The 25,850-nt window shown below is 42.4% G+C and overlaps 1 protein-coding gene across 4 annotated transcripts in view; it reads right to left on the reverse strand.

The window, feature by feature from the left end:
- Positions 1–25,850, reverse strand: part of POC1A (POC1 centriolar protein A) — a 109,466-nt gene that overhangs the window by 14,920 nt on the left and 68,696 nt on the right. For 3 of the 4 annotated variants that reach the window (XM_073352461.1, XM_073352460.1, XM_073352462.1), the window contains one exon: positions 7,891–8,031. In XM_073352461.1, coding sequence (XP_073208562.1) covers positions 7,891–8,031 — 141 coding nt within the window. Of the gene's footprint in view, positions 1–469; positions 947–7,890; positions 8,032–25,850 lie in introns of all 4 variants that reach the window. The other variant, XR_012159880.1, reaches the window with a different exon arrangement.

Raw genomic sequence — 25,850 nt, forward strand, 5'->3', positions numbered from 1 at the left:
TACTGCTTGCTGTGTGCTCCACAATATCTGTGAGAGTAAGGGGGAGACGTTTATGGCGGGGTGGGAGATTGAGGCAAATCGCCTGGCTGCTGATTACGCGCTGCGAGACACCAGGGCGGTTAGAAGAGCACAGGAGGGCGCGGTATGCATCAGAGAAGCTTTGAAAACCAGTTTCAGGACTGGCCAGGCTACGGTGTGAAAGTTCTCTTTGTTTCTCCTTGATGAAACCCCCCGCCCCTTGGTTCACTCTACTTCCCTGCAAGCTAACCACCCTCCCCTCCTCCCTTTAATCATTGCTTGCAGAGGCAATAAAGTCATTGTTGCTTCACATTCATGCATTCTTTATTCATTCATCACACAAATAGGGGGACGACTACCAAGGTAGCCCAGGAGGGGTGGTGGAGGAGGGAAGGAAAATGCCACACAGCACTTTAAAAGTTTACAACTTTAAAATTTATTGAATCCCAACCTTCTTTTTTTTGGGCAATCCTCTGTGGCGGAGTGGCTGTTGGCCGGTGGCCCCCCCACCGCGTTCTTGGGCATCTGGGTGTGCAGGCTATGGAACTTGGGGAGGAGGGCGGTTGGTTACACAGGGGCTGTAGTGGCAGTCTGTGCTCCAGCTGCCTTTGCTGCTGCTCAACCATACACTGGAGCATACTGGTTTGGTCCTCCAGCAGCCTCAGCATTGAATCCTGCCTCCTCTCATCACGCTACCGCCACATTTGAGCTTCACCCCTCTCTTCAGCCCGCCACCTCTCCTCCTGGTCATTTTGTGCTTTCCTGCACTCTGACATTATTTGCCTCCACGCATTCGTCTGTGCTCTGTCAGTGTGGGAGGACAGCATGAGCTCAGAGAACATTTCATCACGAGTGCGTTTTTTTTTCTTTCTAATCTTCACTAGCCTCTGGGAAGGAGAAGATCCTGTGATCACTGAAACACATGCAGCTGGTGGAGGAAAAAAAGGGACAGCGGTATTTAAAAAGACACATTTTATAAAACAGTGGCTACAGTCTTTCAGGGTAAACCTTGCTGTTAACATTACATACACAGCACATGTGCTTTTGTTACAAGGTCGCATTTTGCCTCCCCCCCACCGCGTGGCTACCCCCTCAACCCTCCCCCCTCCCCGTGGCTAACAGCGGGGAACATTTCTGTTCAGCCGCAGGCAAACAGCTCAGCAGGAACGGGCTCCTCTGAATGTCCCCTGAAGAAAAGCACCCTATTTCAACCAGGTGACCATGAATGATATCTCACTCTCCTGAGGATAACACAGAGAGATAAAGAACGGATGTTATTTGAACGCCAGCAAACATACACTGCAATGCTTTGTTGTACAATGATTCCCGAGTACATGTTACTGGCCTGGAGTGGTAAAGTGTCCTACCATGAAGGACGCAATAAGGCTGCCCTCCCCAGAAACCTTTTGCAAAGGCTTTGGGAGTACATCCAGGAGAGCCGCGAATGCCAGGGCAAAGTAATCCTTTCACATGCTTGCTTTTAAACCATGTATAGTATTTTAAAAGGTACACTCACGGGAGGTCCCTTCTCCGCCTGCCGGGTCCAGGAGGCAGCCTTGGGTGAGTTCGGGGGGTACTGGCTCCAGGTCCAGGGTGAGAAACAGTTCCTGGCTGTCGGGAAAACCGGTTTCTCCGCTTGCTTGCTGTGAGCTATCTACAACCTCATCATCATCATGATCATCTTCTTCGTCCCCAAAACCTACTTCCGTGTTGCCTCCATCTCCATTGAAGGAATCAAACAACACGGCTGGGGTAGTGGTGGCTGAACCCCCTAAAATGGCATGCAGCTCATCATAGAATCAGCATGTTTGGGGCTCTGACCCGGAGCGGCCGTTCGCCCCTCTGGTTTTCTGGTAGGCTTGCCTCAGTTCCTTAAGTTTCATGCGGCACTGCTTCGGATCCCTGTTATGGCCTCTGTCCTTCATGCCCTGGGAGATTTTGACAAAGGTTTTGGCATTTCGAAAACTGGAACGGAATTCTGATAGCACGGATTCCTCTCCCCATACAGCAATCAGATCCCGTACCTCCCGTTCAGTCCATGCTGGAGCTCTTTTGCGATTCTGGGACTCCATCATGGTCACCTCTGCTGATGAGCTCTGCATGGTCACCTGCAGCTTGCCACCCTGGCCAAACAGGAAATGAGATTCAAAAGTTCGCAGTTCTTTTCCTGTCTACCTGGCCAGTGCATCTGAGTTGAGAGTGCTGTCCAGAGCGGTCACAGTGGAGCACTCTGGGATAACTCCCGGAGGCCAATACCGTCGAATTGTGTCCACAGTACCCCAAATTCGACCTGACAAGGCCGATTTAAGCGCTAATCCACTTGTCAGGGGTGGAGTACGGAAATCGATTTTAAGACTCCTTTAAGTCGAAATAAAGGGCTTCATCGTGTGGACGGGTACAGGTTTACATCGATTTAACGCTGCTACATTCGACCTAAAGTCCTAGTGTAGACCAGGGCTTAGAGAGAGAAGCCTTTATATCTGGATTCTGAATTCAAACACGCAACACCAGTCAAGAGGTAGATCGACACTTCACTGGGCAACAGGCAGCATGCAGATGAGCTGCCACCAGAGCAGCTCAGAAAGAAGACTGCAACTCAGAGTCACAATCTCCTTCCCAGTTTACTCTTGCTCTGGATGGAGGGTATTGCCTCAGGGCTACATCCAGCACAGGTCATGTTACCTGGTCACCAAGGCTCCTTCCAGTCCCCAGCCACCTGTGTGAAAGAGAAGTAGTGGTGGCTTTGCAGAGCCTTCTTCCCCAAGTGTTGTAACCCATGATCCATGTAGCCTGCACAAGACAGGAAGAGGCACTTTACACCCCTTTACTCCCTTGCATAGATACAGAGAGCTACTGATGATCTAGGGCCTAGGCCTCATGGAATGGTAAATTTAACCAAACTCTAACAAAATGGCTAGTTATGTCCTCCAGAGTTGCAATGATAAGACTCCACAATCCTTTGGAGCGCCTGACTCCACAGAAGCACAAATTCAGTCCTTTCTGACCTCCTTTGGCCTCTTATTAGAATCACAGAATCATAGGGTTGGAAGAGACCTTAGGAGGTCATCTAGTTCAATCCCCTGCTCAAAGCAGGACCAATCCCAACTAAATCATCCCAGCCAGGGCTTTGTCAAACCTGACCTTAAAAACCTCTATGTATGGAGAGTCCACCACCTCCTTAGGTAACCCATTCCAGTGCTTCACCACCCCTCCTTGTGAAACAGTGTTTTCTAATATCCAACATAGACCTCCCCCACTGCAACTTGAGACCATTACTCCTTTTTCTGTCATCTGCCACCACTGAGAACAGCGTGGCTCCATCCTCTTTGGAACCCCCTTTCAGGTAGTTGAAGGCTGCTATCAAATCCCCCCTCACTCTTCTTGTCTGCAGACTAAACCCCAGTTCCTTCAGCCTCCTTGTAAGTCATGTGCCCCAGCCCCCTAATCATTTTCGTTGCCCTCCATTGGACTCTCTCTAATTTGTCCACAACCCTTCTGTAGTGGGGGGACCAAAACTAGATGTAATACTCCAGGTGTGGCCTCACCAGTGCCGAATAGAGGGGAATAATCACTTTCCTCGATCTGCTGGCAATGCTCCTACTAATACAGCCCAATGTACCGTTGGCCTTCTTGGCAACAAGGGCACACTGCTGACTCATATCCAGCTTCTTCTCCACTGTAATCACCATGTCCTTTTCTGCAAAACTGCTGCTTAGCCAGTCGGTCCCCAGCCTGTAGCGGTGCATGGGATTCTTCCGTCCTAAGTGCAGGACTCTGCACTTGTCCTTGTTGAACCTCATCATATTTCTTTTGTCCCAATCCTCCAATTTGTCTAGGTCACGCTGGACCCTATCTCGACCCTCCAGTGTATTTACCTCTCCCCCCCAGTTTAGTGTCATCTGCGAACTTGCTGAGGGTGCAATTAATCCCATCATCCAGATCATTAATCATGATGTGGAACAAAACCAGCCCCAGGACTGACCCCTGGGGCACTCCACTTGATACCGGCTGCCAACTAGACATCGAACCATTGATCACTAGCCTCTCCACACATGCCTCTCCTCTCGCTAATAAGAGTAATTATTTCTACTGTTCCTGCCTGCAGCACTCTGAAGTCTTAGTTGTGTGTTTTCTTGTCTCATTCAGCCAAAGTCTCACACTCTAAGGGGTATAATACCATCATAGTGCTAGCAGAGTTATGGAATTGTTTAATATCATTAAGTGCACATATGTACTCTCACATAACTATACTGGGTGCACCTAAGGATACAGCCAGTGTCAAGTGAAGATTAAAACACTAAAATTAAATTATTTTAGTGTTATTCTTGTGTAGGTACAGCTTGGAAAACTTTTCCCTAAATGCAGCTATTTTTACCATCTTTTCAGACTTCCTATGTTCTAATTTATTCCTCCTCCACTCCTCTCTCTCTGCTAGGTCTAAAATAACATTTGGAATTTCTGAAGTTACTGAACCTCTTTTTAAAAGGTATGTTTGCATTACATATATCTATTTTAAACCCCACATATCGTGTTTACTACAGTATTTTTCCTCTGATAAAACACCTATACAGTAGAAATGGAGCCCATTACTCAAAAATTAGAATTGTGTATCAGAATTACATAATGAAAGATAAAGAATGCATTCCAATCCTACTACTGGTGAAGCACACGAATATCGTATAAACCAGTAGCTTCCATTTTATTCATGTGTACAACGTTGGATATGCTAACCAGAATGGTTTGAAACAGATCAGCAGTAGGTTCTAAAAGCACTCCCCCCCTCCAATAGTTTTCTTGTATTTCTATTGAATAGCATTATGATTCTTTTGAAAGAAAATGTGTTTTGGTTTTCACCTTCCTATTTCCACTAAAGATGTACGTGTTGCAATATTCAACACATTTTGATAAAACGAGCACTATTTTGACAATCCACCCCAACCTCCACACTTTTCAATCGTGTTCATGTTCCGCAGGAGCAGAAGACTGAGCTGGAATGAGAATTAGCATTTTGATATGATGCATTCAAATTCTTCTGCATTCTATGAAAACGGCAACATTTCTTTTTAATATGAGAAACAAGGGAGACAAACCTGTTATATTTATATAAATGCATATATACTCTTATTTTTATATCCCCCTCAGACAAATAATACCTTAATTAAAGAACAGGTATGTGCACTTGAACCACCATATCACAAATATAACCTTTAAGATAGCTACAAAGATGCTCATTAAATCTTCTCACTCAGCCTTTCCAAATCACAACCATGAATTGATCCTCTTTGCATTATGTCATCAACATCCACCACCCTGCAAAACATGCCTTCTCCCTGCACCTCCACATACAATATTTAATCTTTCCATTCGACACGGTTACCATTAAGAAATTACAATTTTCTAACTGGAGTGATGAACTGGTGTTTTGTTGGAGGTGGGGTTGGTTTTTAGTTGCTGGTTATGTTTTGTTATGCTGTGTTGGATTTGGATGTGTTGCGTTTTAACGGCGGGGATTCTTTAAGTGGAAATAGTTTGAAAGTTGTTTATCATTTTAGGAAGCTGGTATTGTAATGTTTAGAGTAGTGTTATTTAAGTGATACTGTAAGTAAGAATAGCGTGGTAAGAAGTGTGCAGAATTAGTGGAGGCAGGAGTCGTGTGTTGTGGATGTGAGTGAGGTAAAGTGGTTAAAACAAAATTAATGCTTAAAAAAACAAAAACAAAAAATACCACAAGACAGGGCTGCAGTGGGACCCAGATATGTGCAAGGGAGAAGCATGGTGGAGAGAAACAGGACAGAAGCTGTTGGGGAACATGTGGGAACTTGAAGTATGTGGAAGGAGTTAGGGAAAGAGTGGGATTTGAGCAGGGGAGGGGACAATGGAGCTATGCTGATTTTATAGGCTGAGGATCTAGAACTGAAGTTAATTCTTTTGTGCAAGTTAGTGATGCACTCCCCAAACTGAAGAATGCTATGTGTAATATCTACTGACCAGGTTTTTTTAAAAATATGAATTGAACACATAGATTTCCTTAATTTCCAGAAAATAGTATGCTACTAGACCATCCCTCCCAGGATCCATGCAGGCTTTCACAATCGTGGAGAAGGAAAGTTTAAAGGACAAAAAGATATTTATTTTAGTGTTTGGAACCCCACATGATTGTGAATTCACAGAAACTGGTCTTAATTTTAGAGTATTATTTGTAACCACTGCAAATTTAAATTTTCCAGTGCTTTGAAAGCATAAAGTGCTTATATAAAGGACCAAGAATTAATGGTTGTGAAGGTTACTGTTGACATACATTTTAATAGAATAATCTAGATCTTAATTTAGAATTTTCTGCTACCCTGTGACACATGACCAGAAAGGGTGAAGCGTCCTGCAGGATGAATGACTCAAATTCAACCCTTAAAGACATATGGGGAGATAATGTTTGGGTTTTTGTGCATTTACAAATATACTGGTAGTGGTCAACAATGTAATCGAACAGTCCCTGTCTATGCTGTATTCTGTTAATTCAGAGATCAAAGAGACATAAATGAACTGTAAACACAGGCTGTTGCTGTATTAATCTCTCTTCGAAATATATAGCGAATCATCTGCAGATGGAGGGAAAACATGCAATTACCTTATGTTAATTTGTGTGAATAATTAAAGGCGATGCTTAGGAAATGAGAGTCTATTGTTCGCCAAGGGACTCCGAGCTGTCAAAGAAAGCCTGAACTATATAAAAACGGCTTGGGTCCTGATCCTGTCATCTCAGATCTGCTTAAGCTTTATCAGGGGAAGTTTAAGTCACAAGATGAGATCCCAGTTAAGCTGGTACTCCCTGGATATGTTATTGGACATTGGACTATAACCTATGGACTAAATTCTAAAAACTCTTTGCAACTACAAAGCTCACCATCTCTGCTATAAATCTGAACCTCAAGAATTTAACTCATGTCTGTATGTATATTGATCTGTTAACCATACTCTCTCTTTTCTTTTTTAAAAATTTTAGTTAATAATTGGCTGTAAGCGTGTATTGGGGTAAGATCTGGAATATTCATTAATATGGAAGGTAATGTGTGTAATCCTTTGGGATTGGTAGAACTATTTTATGTGATGAAATAAGATTTTCATTAATCTTCATCATATCTGACTTGGGTAACTAGGTGGAGGCCTGAGGCTGGGTTACTTTAAAGGAATTGTGTTTTGGACTTCTAAGTAACCAGTAACGTATAACAAAAGCGGTTTAGTGCTGGCTTGGTAAACCTAAGTATTGAAATATCCACCAGCTTTGGGGTTGTTTGCCCCATCCTTTGCAGATCACCTGAATTGAGTGACCTCAGCTGGCTCCCCATGGGACTCCGGTCACACACCCCTACATTATTCTCTAAGGAGCTTCAAAGTACTCCCTGAAAAAGTTAAGATTAGCTCCACAAAAGGGGATAAAATATAAGGTGGGATTTTGAAAAGCCATCAGCACTGGCCTAACTCTGCTCTCACTGAAGCCAGTAGAACGTTGCACAATGCATATGCCATAGATGTTGAATTCAGTAGCAGTTTGTGTTTTACCATGAAGCATGATACTAGTTAGTAGATGGAGATGGGATTATATTTAAATTACAGGTTTTGTGGACTGTAAACTTCTTTATGTCCTTCCAATATTTCTACTTAAAATGTTGTTTTTGATATTGTGACAACTTTTTAGATAATCCAGAAATTTGACATTCTCCATCATTTTACAGAGATTTACCAATAAGCTTCTGAAAAACAGACGAGTTTTGAGACTATTCACAATTTTACTTTAAGGATCTATTTCAAAAAGTCCATATTTCACTTGAGGACAGAAGATGACCTATTACCACGAGCCCATAAAGCACTTCATACCTGAGTAAGAACATCTAACTGTCCAACAATATGCTCTAGGGTATCTGCAAGACTTGTCTCCTCCTCTTGCTGGTGCTGGTTCCTGGCAGATTCTTGTGTTTTGTTTTTCTTAGGAGGATCACCGCAATCCATTTCTGATTGCTAGGAAAACAGAGAGACGACTATTTGTTAGTACAATGCAAGCAACAGAAGAAGTATTTCTGCCTCAGGGATAGGTTACAGTAAAGTATGATCTGTCCTGGAGAACTGAATCTATGCTATGAAAAGGGATCGATGGTGTTGAGGCAACAGCGCACAGCTAGAAATTAGGAAAGCTGCCATGTATTTGTGTGACTTGGGGAAAGTAACCTCTGGAATATGGAGATAATATCTACACCTCATGGAAGTAATGCATGATTCAAATTACTAAAGATTGTGAAGACCTGTGGGCTACTAGGATGGAAGGTGCTACAGAAATACGAAGTGTACCTGAAGAGAGAGACACCAGGGAGACAATTTGTATACTTTTGCACATACACACGATTATAAATAATATACAAAGTTACCATGGTGATGAACATCCCCTACAATTTTAGTCCAACACTGTAAAAAGCAGAGAGGTTTTTTCAATATTACAGGGAACAATAAGCTCTCTTCTCAGATCTATTGGCTACACTAAACTTGACTTCTACAGTTAAGCATGTAAAATTAAGCAAAAATGTTCCAATACACATGTAAGTTAAACATGCATAGTTTGGTTCAGTCATTTTAATTTTGTTTAGATCTTGAACTCTGTCTCTTCTCACAAAACAAGTCAACTTTGAAGTTTCAATCTCAGCTGTTTTTGTTATGAAAGCTTGATCATTTCACTACATAAACTCCTAACTCAAACATTTTTGCTAAAACTCCCCCTCCCCCCTACGCCCATCCTCCTTAAAAGGTGATCTTTTATGTGAGACAAGCCCCACAACTTTATCTACTTTCTGGATACAAATGAACTGGTGTCAACTGAATAAACTGAAATGTTTTTTGTAATGTAAAAGCTAACTGCTGGAATAAATGATGCTGAATGTTCCAATACTTACTACTTTACATAAACTATCAAAAATTTACATGGATTTGAACCTAAACTCCAGATCCATACATCCCCAGACCCTGATCCTCCATCACCTTGCATGATCATTGATAACCAAATAAGAATGTTGACATCTTTCACTTGCTTGGGACTAGTGTAAATGACTGCAAAATGCCCAAGCCAGAGAACCAGGCACTCAGACTTCAAATTGCTGGAAATCCAGATCCAAGTCATGCTGCTCAGGCACATCTCTAGGTAGAACATGGCTAATGATTCCTTGCCTTCTTCATTCCTGAGCACAGAATTAATAATCTGTTTCTCTGAGTAATGCTGTTTATTCTGTCTCAGCCCTACTTGATGTAAGTCACTTGAACACATTATACAACAATGCTGTAATTTTAAGACTAGGACAAGTTCTTACCCCATCGGAAATAAATAAATAAATAAATATATATATATATATTTTTTTTAAAATCAACAGCCCTGCACCCTAAAAATCCACATTAATTCCCTTAGCTTTTGAAGTTAGAATAGCATAATTGTGAAACATTTGTTTTAAGTATTAATTGCATTGCTTGGTGCCCTACATTCCTTCCAGCTGTTCCTCTATACAAAATAAGGCCCTGATCCTGCACTGGAAGACCCCACTGGTGTAATTCAGTGTTTGTGAAGAACCCCATTGAAGTCCATGGATCAGCAGCCCATCCAGGCAAATCGCAAATAAGGAAGTCAGAACCTCATTTGTACACATGCTTTATTTTAAGCAAAGAAGTTGTTGGGAAGAAGGGAAACCACTGCCCTACAAAGAATTTCCACAGTTTGTATATTAGATCTGCTCCAAGAATGTTTAACCACCAAGGATTGCACTGCAAACAGTGACAGTTTACTAATATATGTTTGCTCTAGCACAAGCTAATTAACTCCAAAGGAAACCTGATAGAACTGCAATTTGTCTGAGTTTACCTAAAAGAAAAATTTGATGTGCCCAGTAGGTAATCAGCAAAAAAAAACCCACCAAGAATATTCTTCTGTTATTAACCAAACTAATTTTATATTTTGATTGACTGGTCTATAGTTACTCCATACCCATTCCTGTGTATCTGAGCTACAAGCACACTAACATTATACAAATCTTCACTTAAAATGTTTACAGACTTCCATGTCAGAACCCATTAGAAGAAGCTGACTCACTGAAGCAGAAAAATAATTGTACTGATAAACTGTTATCCTTTTACCTTTAAACAAAGCAAGAACCTGACAGCTTTTCTTTTTTTTAAAAAATGGTTCAACTTATAATAATCCTGAAAAAATACTTATAAAAGTTTTTTTTTTTTTGGTACATTGCATTTAGAGACAGTCAAAAAATAAAGGTTTAAGAGCCTACTGCCTCAACATTTAGCTGGCACTATCATTATTCTATGAGATCTTCCCTTCCCGACAAAAATCATCACTTTTCCTTTTCTGGGATAAGTCAAAGCATTTTCATCCAGATTTCCATTGTGTTCAGAGCTATTAGACTCTAAAAATATGGATTTGATTAAAAAGGGGCAGATGAGGCTCAGATGCCTGTAAATGACACTATTTCCCAAAACATACTAAAACAGAAGTCAATGAGAGTTTTGCCTGTATAAGAAACAGAACCAGTACTTTGCAGGGCAAAGGCTGCGTAGAGTAATTAACAGATTTTAAAATATACTGAATCTGAATCGGGCCTTTGGGATTTCTTTTGTGCCCCACTTAGGGGAAAAAAGGTAGACACATTATTATTGGTTTAAAAACAAATAGATGGGAAAGAGCCTGTGCTACATAACTGTGTGCCAGGTTGAGTGGCAGTTCTTCCAGAAGCAACTATCAGCCCTTTTGGTTCAGTGCAAGTACAACAACAACACAGGTTGCTGCTGCATTATTGGGAAATAACCTGCCATTATTAATTTGTTACTATGTCCCCCTGATTACAGTGATAAATATCATTGTGGGGTCTCAGGAGAGCCTGCAGGTGCTCTCTGGTCCTACTTTTGTTTTTAATGAAAAGCCCAAGTGCTTGCAAACTTTTCCGTAACCACCACCACCACCAACTTGTGTCTGGGATACTAGAAGTGGCCTACTAGAATTTTGTACCCAACTGAAGAAAAATAAGGAGAAAACAAATATAGACATTGTTTTCCATTTTGTCATAGGGCTTTTTTCCCCCCTTTTGCTGTGCTTTGAAAACAAGCAGCAGCTATCTTATATTTAATAGATGTACAGGGCATGTGGTAAGCTGGTGACTACAATGGGACTGGAAGTAGGTTCAAGAGCCCATTCTTCAAGCAGATGAAAAAGAAAAAATGTTGCAAAAATAATACATGCTATCAAAAGCATGAAATAGGTACCAGCTTCACAACTGTTTCAGCACTATCAAGTGTCATTACACAAAAAGACACCTGTACTCCTTCACTACTAAATTGTAAGGTAACATGCCAGATGAATTCTGGGGAAGGACACTGAAGACAATGACACTGATGTGGAGGTTTAATCTATTTTAGTCATAGTTCAAGTGAACAGTTTATTCAGCACAACTGAGTAAACGTATGTGCCATTAAATACCTTATTACAACATCTGCTTATCAGGCATTGGAAGTATAGCAAGAAGCAACTGAACATTAAAAGAAGAATGGATAAGCAGTTTTCAAATACAATACAGCTCTTAGCACCCACTTAAATAGCACACTCCAACTACTTGGGGGGCCATGGAGACAGGGGAAATAATTAGCCTTCATTCCAAAAATCTTCACATTGAAACTTATGAAAACTGTTCTAACTAGAGAGCATTCTACTCAGCTACCATACTGCTGGGTCTTGGACGAGTCAATTTTGGAACATATAAGCCCGTGGAAAATACAAATTGATAAGCAATTATATAAAATTACAGCTAGCTTCTGAAAAGCTAATATTAAAAAGGGGCACAATCAGCTTAATCACATTTCTATCTGAAACCTTTATACTGACTATTGTTACAATTAACACCCAAGATTAATATAACTGAAAGTAGGAGCAAAAAGGTTTCTGGGTTGGGGTCTTTTTTTTTTGTTTTGTTTTTTTTTGCAGTCTATTTTATCCATTTGACAACACCCTGCCTCTAGTCAGTTTCATTATTTCTCCTTGACTATTAAGTTTCTCCCTTCCTTGACAGACCCTCAAAAGCTAAAAGGGGGAGCTAAAACCCCTCTCAATATAAAACAAAACAGGAAATTAAGAAGTCAGCAGACACTACTTAAAGGGTACTTTATAAAAAACTGGATTTTTTAAAAATAATGTTAATTTAGAAAGAAAACAGTTGACAGTCTTTAAACTATGGATAGTCTGATATTAAAAATATTAGACTATGTTTGAAGGCTTAGTTGGAATAAAACAGGAACTAATGGAAAGAAATTGGCATGGGTAGGTTGTCTTATTTGGGACCCCATTATGCAAGTCAAACAAAGAAGATATTTAAATCTCCTCTTTCAAAATCATTTTCACTACAGGTAAAATGTTATTTTAACTGTATCTGTGGAGAGTAACAGTGACATCCAGTGGAAATTCTCATTAGTTTCAAGATAAACTAATCAGGAAGGTCACGAGTACTACACAATACCAGTTCTCAGGAACTCCCCATCGTGAGGTTCTCTTGTTCCTTCCTGCTCATCGATACAAAATACCATTATCCGAACAAATACAACATGATTCTAAATGTGTAAAACCATTCAAAAGCAGACTGTGAGGAGTAACAGAGGGATCTCATTAAACTGGCTGAATAGGCAACAAAACAGCATATGAAATCCAACACTGATAAGTGCAAAAGTAAGGCATATTGGAAAAAATCATCCCAGCTATACATACAAAATGAAAGGGTCTAAATTAGCCGTTACCACCCAAGAAAGATCTTGGAGTCACTGTGGATAGTTCTCTGAAAACTTCTGCTCCATGTGCAGCAGTGGTCAAAAAGGCTAACAGGAACTATTAATAAGAAAATAAGGCCAAATATAATAATCCATAAAACCATGGTACGGTCACACCTTGAATACTATGTCCAGTTCTGATTGCCCCATCTCAAAAAGGATATAATGGAACTGGATAAAAATTCAGAAAAGGGCAACAAAGATGATCCAACGGTATGGAACAGCTTCCATATGAGGGGAGAGACTAAAAAAAGAGTAGGACTGTGCAACTTAGAAATGAGACGACTAACGGGGGATATGAAAGATCTATAAAATTATGAATGGTGTGGGAAAAAATTAATAGAGAAGTGTCATTTACCCTCTCATACAATACAAAAAACAGGGGTCACACGATGAAATGAACAGGCAGCAAGTTTAATACACACAAGAGGAAGTACTTTTTCACACAACTAACCTGTGGAACTCATTGGCACATGATATTGTGATCGCCAAAAGTATAAGTGGGGTCCAAAAAAGAACTGGATAAGTTTATGGAGGATAATTTGGTCCATCAATGACTATTAGCCAAGACAGTCAGGCTGCAACCCCATGCTCAGGGTGAACCTAAACCTCTGACTACAGGAAGTCAGGAGTGGAAGTCATGGGTGGATCATTCCATAATAGCCCTATTCTATACCTTCCCCCTGAAGTCTGGTACAGGCCTCCACTGGAGACAGGATATTGGGCAAGATGGACTGTGTCTGTCAATATGGCAGCTCTTATGCTTCCTTGTCAAGTCAGTGTTAGCATTTGAATTTCTGGAATGCTCAAATTCCTCAAGTTTGGAACTATTCCACAAATCAACATATTCGCATCTGTAGCTAAGAAAACACAAGCTGTACTAATTTGAAGGAACACTCAGATATACACCACTATTGCTCATCTCTAGAGGCAACCCCTCAGGCTAGCACACAACTAGTTTTTGATTCTCTAAAAACATAGAGCTTATCCCCAAAACACCATGCGTGTTTTTGTTTAAGATATACTTCTACACAGTGCTGAAATTCAGGATAGGTCAGATAGCCCACATATGCATCCATCAACTTTATCCAAAAATATTTCAAATGGAATCCCCTTTTCCTGGCACAGAGAATGTTGAGTTCTAACATTAATACATGGCTCATCTACATTAGCACCCTTGTTTTTTGTAAACCATGGAGTATTCATTCTAGTATTCCATGATTACACAGAAGATAAACACATTAATTTCAATGAATCAAGCAATTTTAAACTCAAAAGGCACCATTGCCCAGCTGCCTGATGCACCTTCCTACACTGATCAGACTAGGCACTGACAAATTTGGGATATTTCTGGTGAAAGGGCATCACCATCTAGCTTTGCTAAATAAGGAACAAAATAAAATGCTGATGGGGAGAACAGCTAATGGCCAGTTAGAGTTCTTACCACATGTATTTCAATAGTCAATTTAAGACAAAGAGCTCATGAACAAAGAGAGAGGAAGTGTTTATGGAGAACATTTAGATTTCCATACACGACATTTGAGTGTACGATCGCTCATTCCTTTAATACCCACTTCCTCCCCAGCATTTTCATTTTAAAAAAAATAAAGACAAAAAAGAGCAGCAGTTCCTCTTTTCTACAGATGGGCATTCCTATCATGAGCTTCTCTTTTCCCTACCCCTTCCCCTCCTGTTTACCTTGCTCTTCTCCCTCACTGTCTTGGTCTCACCGTGTTCTACTCAGTTGTGCTTTATCTTTAGCCAATGTCACTTTGGTGACTAAGAGACAACTGTTATTAGGTAAGTGTTTAAAGGTAACATCCAGAAGCATAAAAAAAAAAAAAAACAGAATTCCTACACTGTCTCTTCAGAGTGACCAATTTCCATGGCATCCAGGCATTCCATTTGGTTTGTATTTTGCGCCAAAATTCCATGGTATCCATGGTTTCCATGCATCAGTTATTATGCTCACGTTTTCTGGGCCATATTTTCCTTGTTTCCATGCCAGAGCTGGAAGAAAATAGCAGTCTGTGGTGTTTTCCAGGCAGGAGAGTATATCTAGTAGTTGGCTCTCAGTCCTGTGGTCATTAAGACTCCATGTGATTTTTGGAAAGAAAAACTTTACACTTCGTATTACTTATAAAGACTAGTGAGTACTTACCTTCTTAACAGAGATGTTTTGGAGTCAGTATCTAATGCAGGTTGAGAGACTCAAATGACAGGATTATAAAAGCAAACAATGGAAAAACTAATTCCACGGTCCTACTATGGAAAGTTAAATCATAGGAAGAGATTTTTTGGTGAAATATTGCACAAAGTTTCCAGGTCCTTTTCCACTCCAGTAACTATTTGAACTACCTAATTACCACAGTGATCAAAGAACCTGCCAAAAACTGTGTGAATTTGTTAAGACGACTACATCGGGAGGTTGTGGAAGCTTTTTCACTGGAGGTTTTCAAAAGGAGGCTGGATAGCCATCTCTCTTGGATGGTTTAGATACAACAAATCTTGAATCTTGGCAGAGGGTTAGATCGGATGATCCTTGCAGTCCCTTCTAACCCTATGATTTATGACTTTGCGTACATGCATAACATTTTGTAACTAGCAAAGCTATGACCAGGTGTGCAATTACAGAGCCAGATGTCTGGTGTTCCCTTTGAAGGATAATTCTTCGGGAAGGTGGAACTTCAAGTACTATCAGTTGCTCCTAAAGGAAAAAAAATCCACTCTATTTATAGTAAAGAGAAGCTAGAGGCAGGATTCATGTCAGAAGTTTTCGCTAGGTAGGATAACAGCCAATTATCTTGATTTGTAGATTAGGGTTATGCTCTCTCTCTCAGGTCAGGTGATTTGACTCTCTCCTTCTTGCTCCTGCTACTTCCCAAACCCAGGAGGCAGTTCTTCTGATCTCTGATAAGAGGAGGTAGTTTTAGTTTTACCTTCCCGAACCCTCCTTGGCCATCATATCTCCCTACCACAATGCAGCCTGAGCATTTTTAACAAAAGACACCAACAGCTTTAGTGTCTAAACACTCAAAACACTGCGAGTCTTGAATGCACACAAGTGATCCCTGATGGGCCAACATGCTGTGTGACTTCAGAAGGATTAATTAAAAAAAAATACAAATTCAGAACAGTTTCTGTGCTTAAGGCACCATGACACGAATTCTGTACTAGGACCAGAAGAGGAATTTGAACAGGAGAGTTAGTCCGAAGGACTTCTACAAAAGCCCGACTGACTACTGTTTTATAAACCACTCAAGATAATTCAAGGGAAGTATACGAATGGATAGCTATCAACACACCAATATTTTACATGCTTATGTACAAGTGTTCTTAGATGTACGTGCTTTTAAAAGTCAAAAGACATAGGCTCAACGCTAGAAAGAAAGACACATGCAGCAAAGCAGAAGCTGCTATGATTTACATTTAGCGTCTCATTTTATTTACTGGTGTCATTAATTCCTTTGTAGTCAAATAAGAAATTAAAACGGTAACATTTTCATTTGGTATTTCACTCACTTTAAACTATTAGTACAAAGAAACAGTCTATGGTTTTATAATTAGCTAAGGACTGAATCATTTATACCACCCATCTCTCTCTAAAGCTGACATAAAATAATGGTTCGGGGGGAAAAACAAATCTTGCTTCTGTCTCTCTCTGAATTATGCCTGAAGTATTAAAATAAACCACAAAGCAGCAGCATAAGTGGGCGAATTTACATTAATTAGCCTGAAATGGCACCCCGAAATAAAAGTAATTTTCCCCTCTCCAATAATGCCTGGTCGTGACTTGCTTTATTGTCCAATAGTCTGAACACTCAGTAAGTGCCAGATACTAGCTGAAGAACAAGTCTACTCACTTCTACAGGAGGAAAATAAAAGTCTGATCATTCTCATTCGTATTTCTGCCAAAAAAAAAAAATCTTATCTAAGCAGAACACTTTCTCTTAAGGAAAACAATTGTCTCAGACTTCGCTGTTAATATCTATTAATCGTCCTAGTGGTTAAATCAAATCACTCAATGAATCTTCAAAAGCAAAAGTTGATGCAGCATATCTCTTGCTTTGAGGAGACAAGGTGGAAAAAGGTGAGTAAACAATCTGAGGTTAGGGAAAACTATGAGAGTGGTACAGCTCAAAGTAAGAGGACAGCATAAAGCTTTAGCATCCCTCTCCATCAATACAGTCAACACAGCAGGAGTAAATGCAATAGTTTCAGGGGAGGAGTACTTTAAAAGGTGGGGAAAGCACATGCTTGTAAAAAGATCTCTTATTTTAGTTGGCTATTAAAAGCTAAAAGTGCACAGAAGACTAGAAAGCTGTTTCAAGATACTGTACCAATACTGACAGGTTTCAGAGTAGCAGCTGTGTAAGTCTGTATTCGCAAAAAGAAAAGGAGTACTTGTGGCACCTTAGAGACTAACATTTATTTGAGCATAAGCTTTCGTGAGCTACAGCAGCTGTAGCTCACAAAAGCTTATGCTCAAATAAACTTGTTAGTCTCTAAGGTGCCACAAGTACTCCTTTTCTTTGTACCAATACTGTTTACATAAGCCCAGATTTTTAAAAAGTATTTAGGTATTGCTGCACTTAGCATTGCAATGCTTAGCTGATTTGGGAGCCTATGTCTCATTTTTATTGCTTGCTCTGATACAGTTTGCAATCAAATGTACATACCTTGCTCGCTCTGCATCTGAGATAATGCTTCACGAAGACCACAGTCTTGTTTGTCTAGCTCTGTTCAGGTAAATTCAGACACCTTTCTAACATCCAAGATGCAATTGAGTCCCTCCTTTAATTGTGTCTTGTCTACATCAAGTCTGGTGCTGCTGCAAGGTTTATTGCAGTATTTACACTGGTGGTCACAACAGTGGGACTCTTTCTTCCCACATACCCACTCCCCAAACCACTCAATTTAGTGCTATGAGCGGCCCCAGACTAATAAAAAGTCTTCACAACTCAAGTCACTATACCTTCAAAACAGATACAGAACTTACAGCTGTAATCTAAACTTCCACAACCAACATGTCTCAACCCTAACCTAGAATGACCTCTGCTAGACTACAGCTCTATTTATATGCCCTTTCAATCCTATGCCTGTCTGTGTGGGCTGCTAAAAAGGTGCCATCAACTGTGGATTTTAAACAGTTTAATTAAATCCTAACCTTGAGAATCATTTCTCTAGAATGCTTTGAACATCTTGTTTGATATCAAAATGTTTTTAACCATTCAATATGTAATTCATCAGCCCTCAGGAGTAAAATAAAAGCAGTCATCTCCCACAAAATGAAATTTCTAAGCTTTATTGCTGTAAGGCTCCTGATCAAAAAGTAAAATATCAATTTCTACAGCTATGAGTGCATATTTCATACAATTTGGCTTACCATAGCTTAGCATATATTATACAGTCAATGAAATTGGTAATAAAGGCCCAGTTGCCATTTCCAATTTGGAAAAGGTTACATGCATGCAAAACAAAAGTGCGTAGAAAAAAATGCAGTTTTAAATCTCTAATTTAAGACACACTGTACTCACTACGCTCTGTCCCACAACTGGAAAGCCAGACAGACAAAAAAACATTTGTTAGTAGGAATAAACTCTGAAATTAAATGACAATTGCATTTTCTGAGAGTACAACTTGTAGTAACAGACTTCCTAAAAAAAAAAAGTGGCATCTGAGACCTTGGCAGTATGGAAGTTCCAGACTAAAGTGATTCAGCAATACATTTACAGGTAAATATTTTCCTTCCCGTAACTCCAGTACATGACTCTAGAACTGTTGGGATCTGCCTAGCATTTACAGAAAATGGAATATGGAAGGAAAGAGGAGGTTACTCACCTTGTGCAGTAATCGAGGTTCTTCGAGATGTGTGTTCCTGTGGGTGCTCCACTTTAGGTGTTCATGCACCCCTGCGCTCATAGTCTAAGACTTTTGATAGCAGTGCCCAGTTGGGTCACACATGCATGGTCCCTGCCTCGCGCTGCTGCAGGCAGTTACCGATGTCGTGCAACCAACCCCCACTCAGTTCCTTCTCTACGGCAGAGACTAATAAGGAAACTCCGAAGTAGAGGGGAGGAGGGAGGGTAGTGGAGCACCCACAGGGACACACATCTCGAAGAACCTCAGTTACTGCACAAGGTGAGTAACCCTCTCCTTCTTCGAGTGTTGTCCCTGTGGGTGCTCCACTTTCGGTGACTTCAGAGCAGTGCCCTCCGATGGAAGGAGGGGCTTCGGAGTTGAGGTCGTGACCTCGATAGTACAGAGCATCCAAAGGAGGTATCAGATGTTGCTTGTTGCTCTAATGCATAGTGCTGTCTAAAGGTATGGGCTGAGGCCCAAGTAGCAACTCTATAAATGTCCATGATAGGTACATTGTGCAGGGAAGTCGTGGAGGCTGTTTTAAAGGCTCTAGTGGGATGTGAGCAAAAACCCATGGGGGATTGGCAGTCACACTGATGATAGAGTTTTATGTGATTATGGATCTACTTGGAAATTCTTTGTTTAGAGATGGAGCTCCTTTTGGAACATTCAGTGATGGATAGAAACAGTTTGGGTGATTTATGGGATGGTTTAGTCCTGTCTATATAAGAAGCCAATGCCCTCCGAACATCAAGATTATGAAGTGTGTAATGTGTTCTATCTGTGTAGGGTTTAGTGGTGTGGTCTGAGGGAGGCTTTATCCTCAAAGACAACTATGTATGGGGGTTCCGCCATGAAAGCCCAGAGTTCTCCCACACGTCTGACAGATGTCATTGCCACAATAAATGCTACTTTCATAGAACGGTGTAGCAGTGATTATGTCATCATGGGTTCAAATGGGGAAGAGGTGATGATCCGAAGGACCAGGTTCAGGTCCCATTGTGAAGTAGGCTCACATAGTTCAGGGTACGCATTATTGAGTCCTCTGAGGAAACATTGGGTCAGTAGATGGGTAAAGATGGGATGGCAATCTACCTTGGTGTGGAATGTTGTGATGTTAGGTAGATGGACTTTTATTGAGCTCATGGATAGGTCTGACCATCTGAGTTCTAATAGGTAACGCGGTATAGAGGGTAATGTCCCTGGGATGGAAGTCATCTGTTTTAGTTGGCACCAGGCCTTAACTCGTCTCCCCTTCAGGGTGTATGGGTGACAGTTCATAACTGTTCAACTGTGTAACAGTATATTTTGTACCTCCTCTGAACAGATAAGCTCTGGGTCCATGAGCCATGGAGCAGCCATGTTCTGATGCAGGACACGGCCTGAGTCCTGGGTCAGCGGGTGATACAGAAGTGGAAGTGTGATTCATGGACGCACGGTCATGCTGACGGGATAAAGATACCATGGTTTGGCAAGACCATGCTAGTAGAATTACTGTGGCCCATCAGCCTGATCTTGTGGATCACTAGGTTCAAGAGAGGAATAGAAGGAAAGGTATAGAGAAGGGGAATGTTCCACTCAAGGAGCAATGCATCGCCTAACAACTGCACACCAAGACCTGCACCAGAATGAAAACAAGGGTGTTTGGTATTTTGTGCAGTTGTAAAAAGGTCTACCGTGGGGAACCTCCCAGTATTGAAATACATGCAGGAGTACTGAGTTGTCGAGCTCCCTTTGTGGTCCTGAGAAATCTGTCTGCTGAGGTATCTGCTGTGCTGGTGTGGATTTGTGTCTGTTGCACCAATGTCATGGTTTTATGGCTTGCACATAGAGGTATTGTGAGTGTGCTCCCCCTTGTCTGTATATATAATACATACAAGCTAAGGCTTCAGATAGGCTTGTCCTTGATGAGTGGCAGGAATTGGGAGCAAGCACTGCAGACAGCTTGAAGCTCCAATAGGTTTATGTGTCAAAGGGATTCTGCAGAGGACCAGCAGCCCTATATAGAATGTGGGTGCAAGTGTGCGCCGCATCCCAGGAGTGAGGCATTTATTGTCTGAATGAAGCATGACCCCGTGCATACGTTGGTCGGTTTTGCCCACCAGAGAAGGGGGTCCTTTATTTTGCCCGATATCATGGGGTGCTTGTTTATGCTGTGCCTGTGTGGAACAAGCGGATACGTAGCCTTCCTTGTAAGCAATGGATGTTTAATCTGGTGTGTCTGACAGCAAATGTTGTGGCTGCCATGTGGTCAAGGAGTTGGGGGCAAGTCCTGGCAGATACCTGTGGGCTATTTCACGCAGTAGGTATGAGGCCAGTGACAGTGAGAGAACGTTATCTCGGTAGTGAGGCTATGGCCTCAATACAGTTGTGGTTGGCCCCAATGAAGTCCAGCTCTTGCACTGTTGTTAGACAGGCTGGTTGGTATTTATTAGGAAGCCCAGATTCGTGAAGAGGGTTACCACCTGTTTGATGGCTTGCAATACTGTTTGCTGGGTTGACGCTTTTAGCAGGCAGATGCTTATAGTGTGTAGTGTGACCATCTTGAATCGTTGTGTTTCTGACAAACTTGTTGAATTATCGGAGGTTGATGGCTGGGATACAGCAACTTGAGAAGTAAATTGTTGTCCCCTCAGGGCCTGTGTCTGCGACCTTGTGAGTCAAATCACCGCTGTTGTTGTGAATACATTGGTCAGTGGTATCATTGGGATGTAAACTAATTCCTCTGTTTCCTCTTGGGTTTGGGGTGATAGGTTCCCAAGGATTGGAGAGTCACTCGTGAGTCCATGAGTGGAGTGAGTCGTCTGTCTTTTTGGCGAATAAATTGGGCTGGCAAGTCTTCCACCGTGGATTGCACCTCTTCGGGGAAGCCAGAAAGACAGAGCCATGAGGTCCTTCTCATTACAACCACCGTCGACACAGATGTTGCAGCCCTGTCCTCAGAATCAAGTGCTGCAAATTGTTATCCCTTGTCCTTGTCAATAAAATTAATCAATTCGGACATTTTTGTTTAGTCTGTATAGTTGTATTTCGTTAGTAATGTCGCATGGTTGGCTATGAAAAGGTGAGATGTAGCCAAGGAGTGAGTAACTTATTGCCAAAACTGATCAAGTCTTTTCCAGTCTTTATCCTGAGCTGTGTTTCTGGGCTGTTGTTGCATGCCACGTCGCTGGACTGCATCTATCACTAAGAAATAAAGCGCTGGATGCGAAGTCTGTGCCCTTTGTTGGTACACACCTCCTGTCAGACCTCCCGCCGGCTGGAGAGGCAGCCACAGGGGTCCACAGAATGACCATTACAGGTCCATCAGTGCCTCATTCATGTGAAGGGCAATTTCTTGTTTTAAATGAAGTGGATGTATGCAGAAGTCCACTAGCCCATGCTGTATCACGGGGACCTCCTCAAGGGAGATGTCCAGAGAGGGCCACCCTCTCAAATAAGCCATGGAACAGTTTGAAATCATCCCCTATATTAGGGGGAGGAGGCATAAAGGTGTCCTCTGTAGACAATGATGGCAAGTGGGTAGGTGATGTCCCCTGCAGGAGTGGGGGTTCTTCCTCCACTTTCCCTGGTACCACTGAGGGTGCAGGTACAGAATCTGTGGGGAATTACTGTGTGCTGGGTCTGGCTGTGGCAAGTCGTCCCCCCTCGTGTGGGGCACATGACCCATGGAGTCCAGTATACCCATTGGGATGGGAGCGGCATAGGGGGTCCCCATACCACTGTAAGTACCTGGGGACAGCATAATATGCCCCAGGAGAGATTCCTGGGTTGACTGACTCCTGATGGATAGGAGCCGGTGGGGGAATAGCTTCTGTTCTTCCTCGTCTTCCTCCTTCAAATAAGGAGCGAGACAGTGAGTGATGTTGGGGATGCAGGAAGACGTGGTGCCGAGGGTATCATTCTCGTATTGGTACCGCGGATAGGGGGATCGGGGCAGAGCTGAATACCAGAACCCTCTGTCTGAGGAACTGCTGCTGTGCTGGTTTGACTGGTCCTTGCGGCTGCCTCCTTGTCAGTGTCCGGACTGTGGAAGAGAAGGCGGCACTGCTGGCTGCGCCTCTGTGAGTGTTGGGCGCCACGCCGCCGTTTGTACAGCGCGGTGCAGAGACACAGGGTTTTGGTTTCCCCTTAGTGCCTGTGTCAGAGCCGGCTCTTGCAGAGTCTCTGGCTCTAGCAGTGCCAGGATTTTCCACTACTTCAGCTCCCGGTGCTGACAGCACAGCCGGTGCCGGTATTGGATGCCTGCCCACAAAGCGGCTGTAGATTGTTGCATGGAGGCACTGGGCTCTGACCTCCCCTCAGTGCCTGTGCCGGAGCCATCCCCTGCAGTCTCTGTCTGCAGCAGTGCCGGAGCTCTAGCCACCCGAGCTCCCAGTGCTGACAGCACAGCCGGTGTTATTATTATCCGTGGGACAGCTGTGGGGGGGGGGTTTTGGTTTGTTTGGTTTTTTTTAAATCCTGTGGTGGGGATCCAGGTGCTTCCTCGAGTGACGCCCGGCGGGGCACTCCGATGTGGGGTTGGAGAAAGGACCCCTGTCCGAAGCCACGGTTGGCGAAGTGAGGGGGGAGAGGAGGGGTCCTGAGCCTCCTGCTCTGCCACAGGTCCAAGAGATCTCTCCACTCTGTGCCATTCTGGCCATGAGCCTGAGGCAATGCAAAACTTTGTGGCATGCCTGCTTTGGCCAGGCAGCAAACACACCGAACTTGGCTGTCAGGGACAGGCACTGTGAGCCTGGAGGCAAGGCGCTGAAAGCCCAGGAAATCGGGCATTCCCGTTGGGAAGGGGGGCTTTCGCTCTCAAAATGTTGTTTTTCTGAAGTTCCTGGCCGTGAGGTGGTTGGTTGTTTTTTTTAAACCAAGGAGAAAAGAAAAGGGAAACAAGCTAAGTAGCTGCTAACAATTAACTAATTAACTACAAAAGTTAGCTGCTTGCTCTGACTCCTAGCCAAGGGCGGCAGAGAAGGAACTGAGTGGGGGTTGGTCGCACAGCATCGGTTAACTGACTGCGAGGCAGGGACCACACATGTGCGACCCATCTGGGCACTGCTACCAAAAGTCTCCGACTACGAGCACATGGGCGCACAAACACGTAAAGTGGAGCACCCACAGGGACACACATCTCGAAGAAGAAAGATTGTTCAGGAACAAGTGCCTCCAGCACTTTACAACTAAAGGTTGTATCTGCTGTGATACATCAATGCCTTAAGGCCACATTGAAGAAGGCAAAGAAGCCCAAAATATGGCACTGCAAATCTTAACCCGTCTCATGGGCATCCTCTCTCTTAGCGAAAGATGGAAACAAAGTCCTGACGCTGAAAGGATATTGCTTGTGTTTTTGTAAGGCTTCTGGGTAGTAAGTTTGTTTTATTTCATTAATGTTTGCACTATCAATTAATATTATATCTGTTCATTGAAATACTTCAGTAAGACTTAGTCCTGTATTACCCAATGCTGAGGATGTTGAAGAACTGAACTTGCAATGCTCTAATTCCATCATTTGCAGAAAGCATGCACCCAAGTGTGAACATCCATTATACATTCTTTTTATTTAATTAGAAGCTTCTCCACAGAGTTTTTATTAATCAGCAAGGATGGGAAATAAAAACCCAGGAAAAGTGAAACAATGAGATTTTCATAATGTGACTTCACTCAACCTGGCAATGGTTCTTTAGGCATCACAGCTTGTCAGATACCACAGTTTAATATAGGCCAGTAAAAAGATTTGTAGGAATTGAAAACAGTACATTAAAATTATAGAAGCAGAATCATAGAAGACTGGATTGGAAGAGACCTCAGGAGGTCACCTAGTCCAACCCCCTGCTCAAAGCAGGACCAATCCCAACTAAATTATCCCAGCCAGGGCTCTGTCAAGCCCAGCCTTAAAAACCTCTATGGATGGAGAGTCCACCACCTCCTTAGGTAACCCATTCCAGTGCTTCACCACCCTCATAGTGAAATAGTGTTTCCTAAATATCCAACCTAGACCCCCCCCACTGCAACTTGAGACCATTGCTCCTTGTTCGATCATCTGCCACCACTGAGAACAGCCGAGCTCCATCCTCCCTGGAATCCCCCTTCAGGTAGTTGAAGGCTGCTATCAAATCCCCCCTCACTCCTCTCTTCTGCAGACTAAACAAGCCCAATTCCCTCAGCCTCTCCTCGGAAGTCATGTGCACCAGCCCCCTAATAATTTTCATTGCCCTCTGCACCCTCAGCAAGTTCGCAGCGATCCATCTCATTAATAAAGATGTTGAACAAAACCAGCCCCAAGACCAACACCTGGGGCACTCCGCTTGATACCGGCTGCCAACAAGACATCAAGCCATTGATCACTACCAGTTGAGCCTGACAATCTAGCCAGCTTTCTATCCATCTTATAGTCCATTCATCCAATCCATATTTTTTTAACTTGCTGTCAAGTATACTGTGGGAGACCATATCAAAAGCTTTGCTAAAGTCCAGATATACCACATCCCCTCCTTTCCCCATATCTACAGAGCCAGTTATCTCATCGTAGAAGGCAATCAGGTTGGTCAGGCATGACTTACCCTTGGTGAATCCACGTTGATTGTTCCTGATCACCTTCCTCTTCTCCAACTGCTTCAAAATGGTTTCCTTGAAGACCTGCTCCATGATTTTTCTAGGGACTGAGGTGATTCTGTAGTTCCCTGGGTTCTCCTTCTTCCCTTTTTTAAAGATTGGCACTATATTTGCCTTTTTCCAATTGTCCGGGACCTAGCCCGATTGGAGACGTTTGTGTAAGTATTGCAAGAAAGGTCTGCCATACATTGCATAGTTATCTGCTAATATATTGACAGTTCTAGTGCTGTACAAAACTTTTAGAGGTCTTTGTTCCTTTAATTCACACGTTTTGAAGATGCACGTTTTCCACAAAGAAAGATAAAGCTGCTACGATCAAATCTAGTTTCAAAACAGAAGACTCCCCCAATTTATTATAGGTGACACAAGGAATGATATCTACAGTTACAGATATCTGACACTTTCCATGATCAGACCCCGGTTTTCAGCTGCTTATAACCAACATTGTCAAATTTTAATAATTTGTGCTGAAATTTTCCATGGTGTCTGCCTGCCTCAGGCTGAATTTTTTGAAAGTTTCA

The sequence above is a fragment of the Lepidochelys kempii genome, chromosome 7, assembly GCF_965140265.1.
Source record: "Lepidochelys kempii isolate rLepKem1 chromosome 7, rLepKem1.hap2, whole genome shotgun sequence".
Classification (NCBI taxonomy): domain Eukaryota; kingdom Metazoa; phylum Chordata; order Testudines; family Cheloniidae; genus Lepidochelys; species Lepidochelys kempii.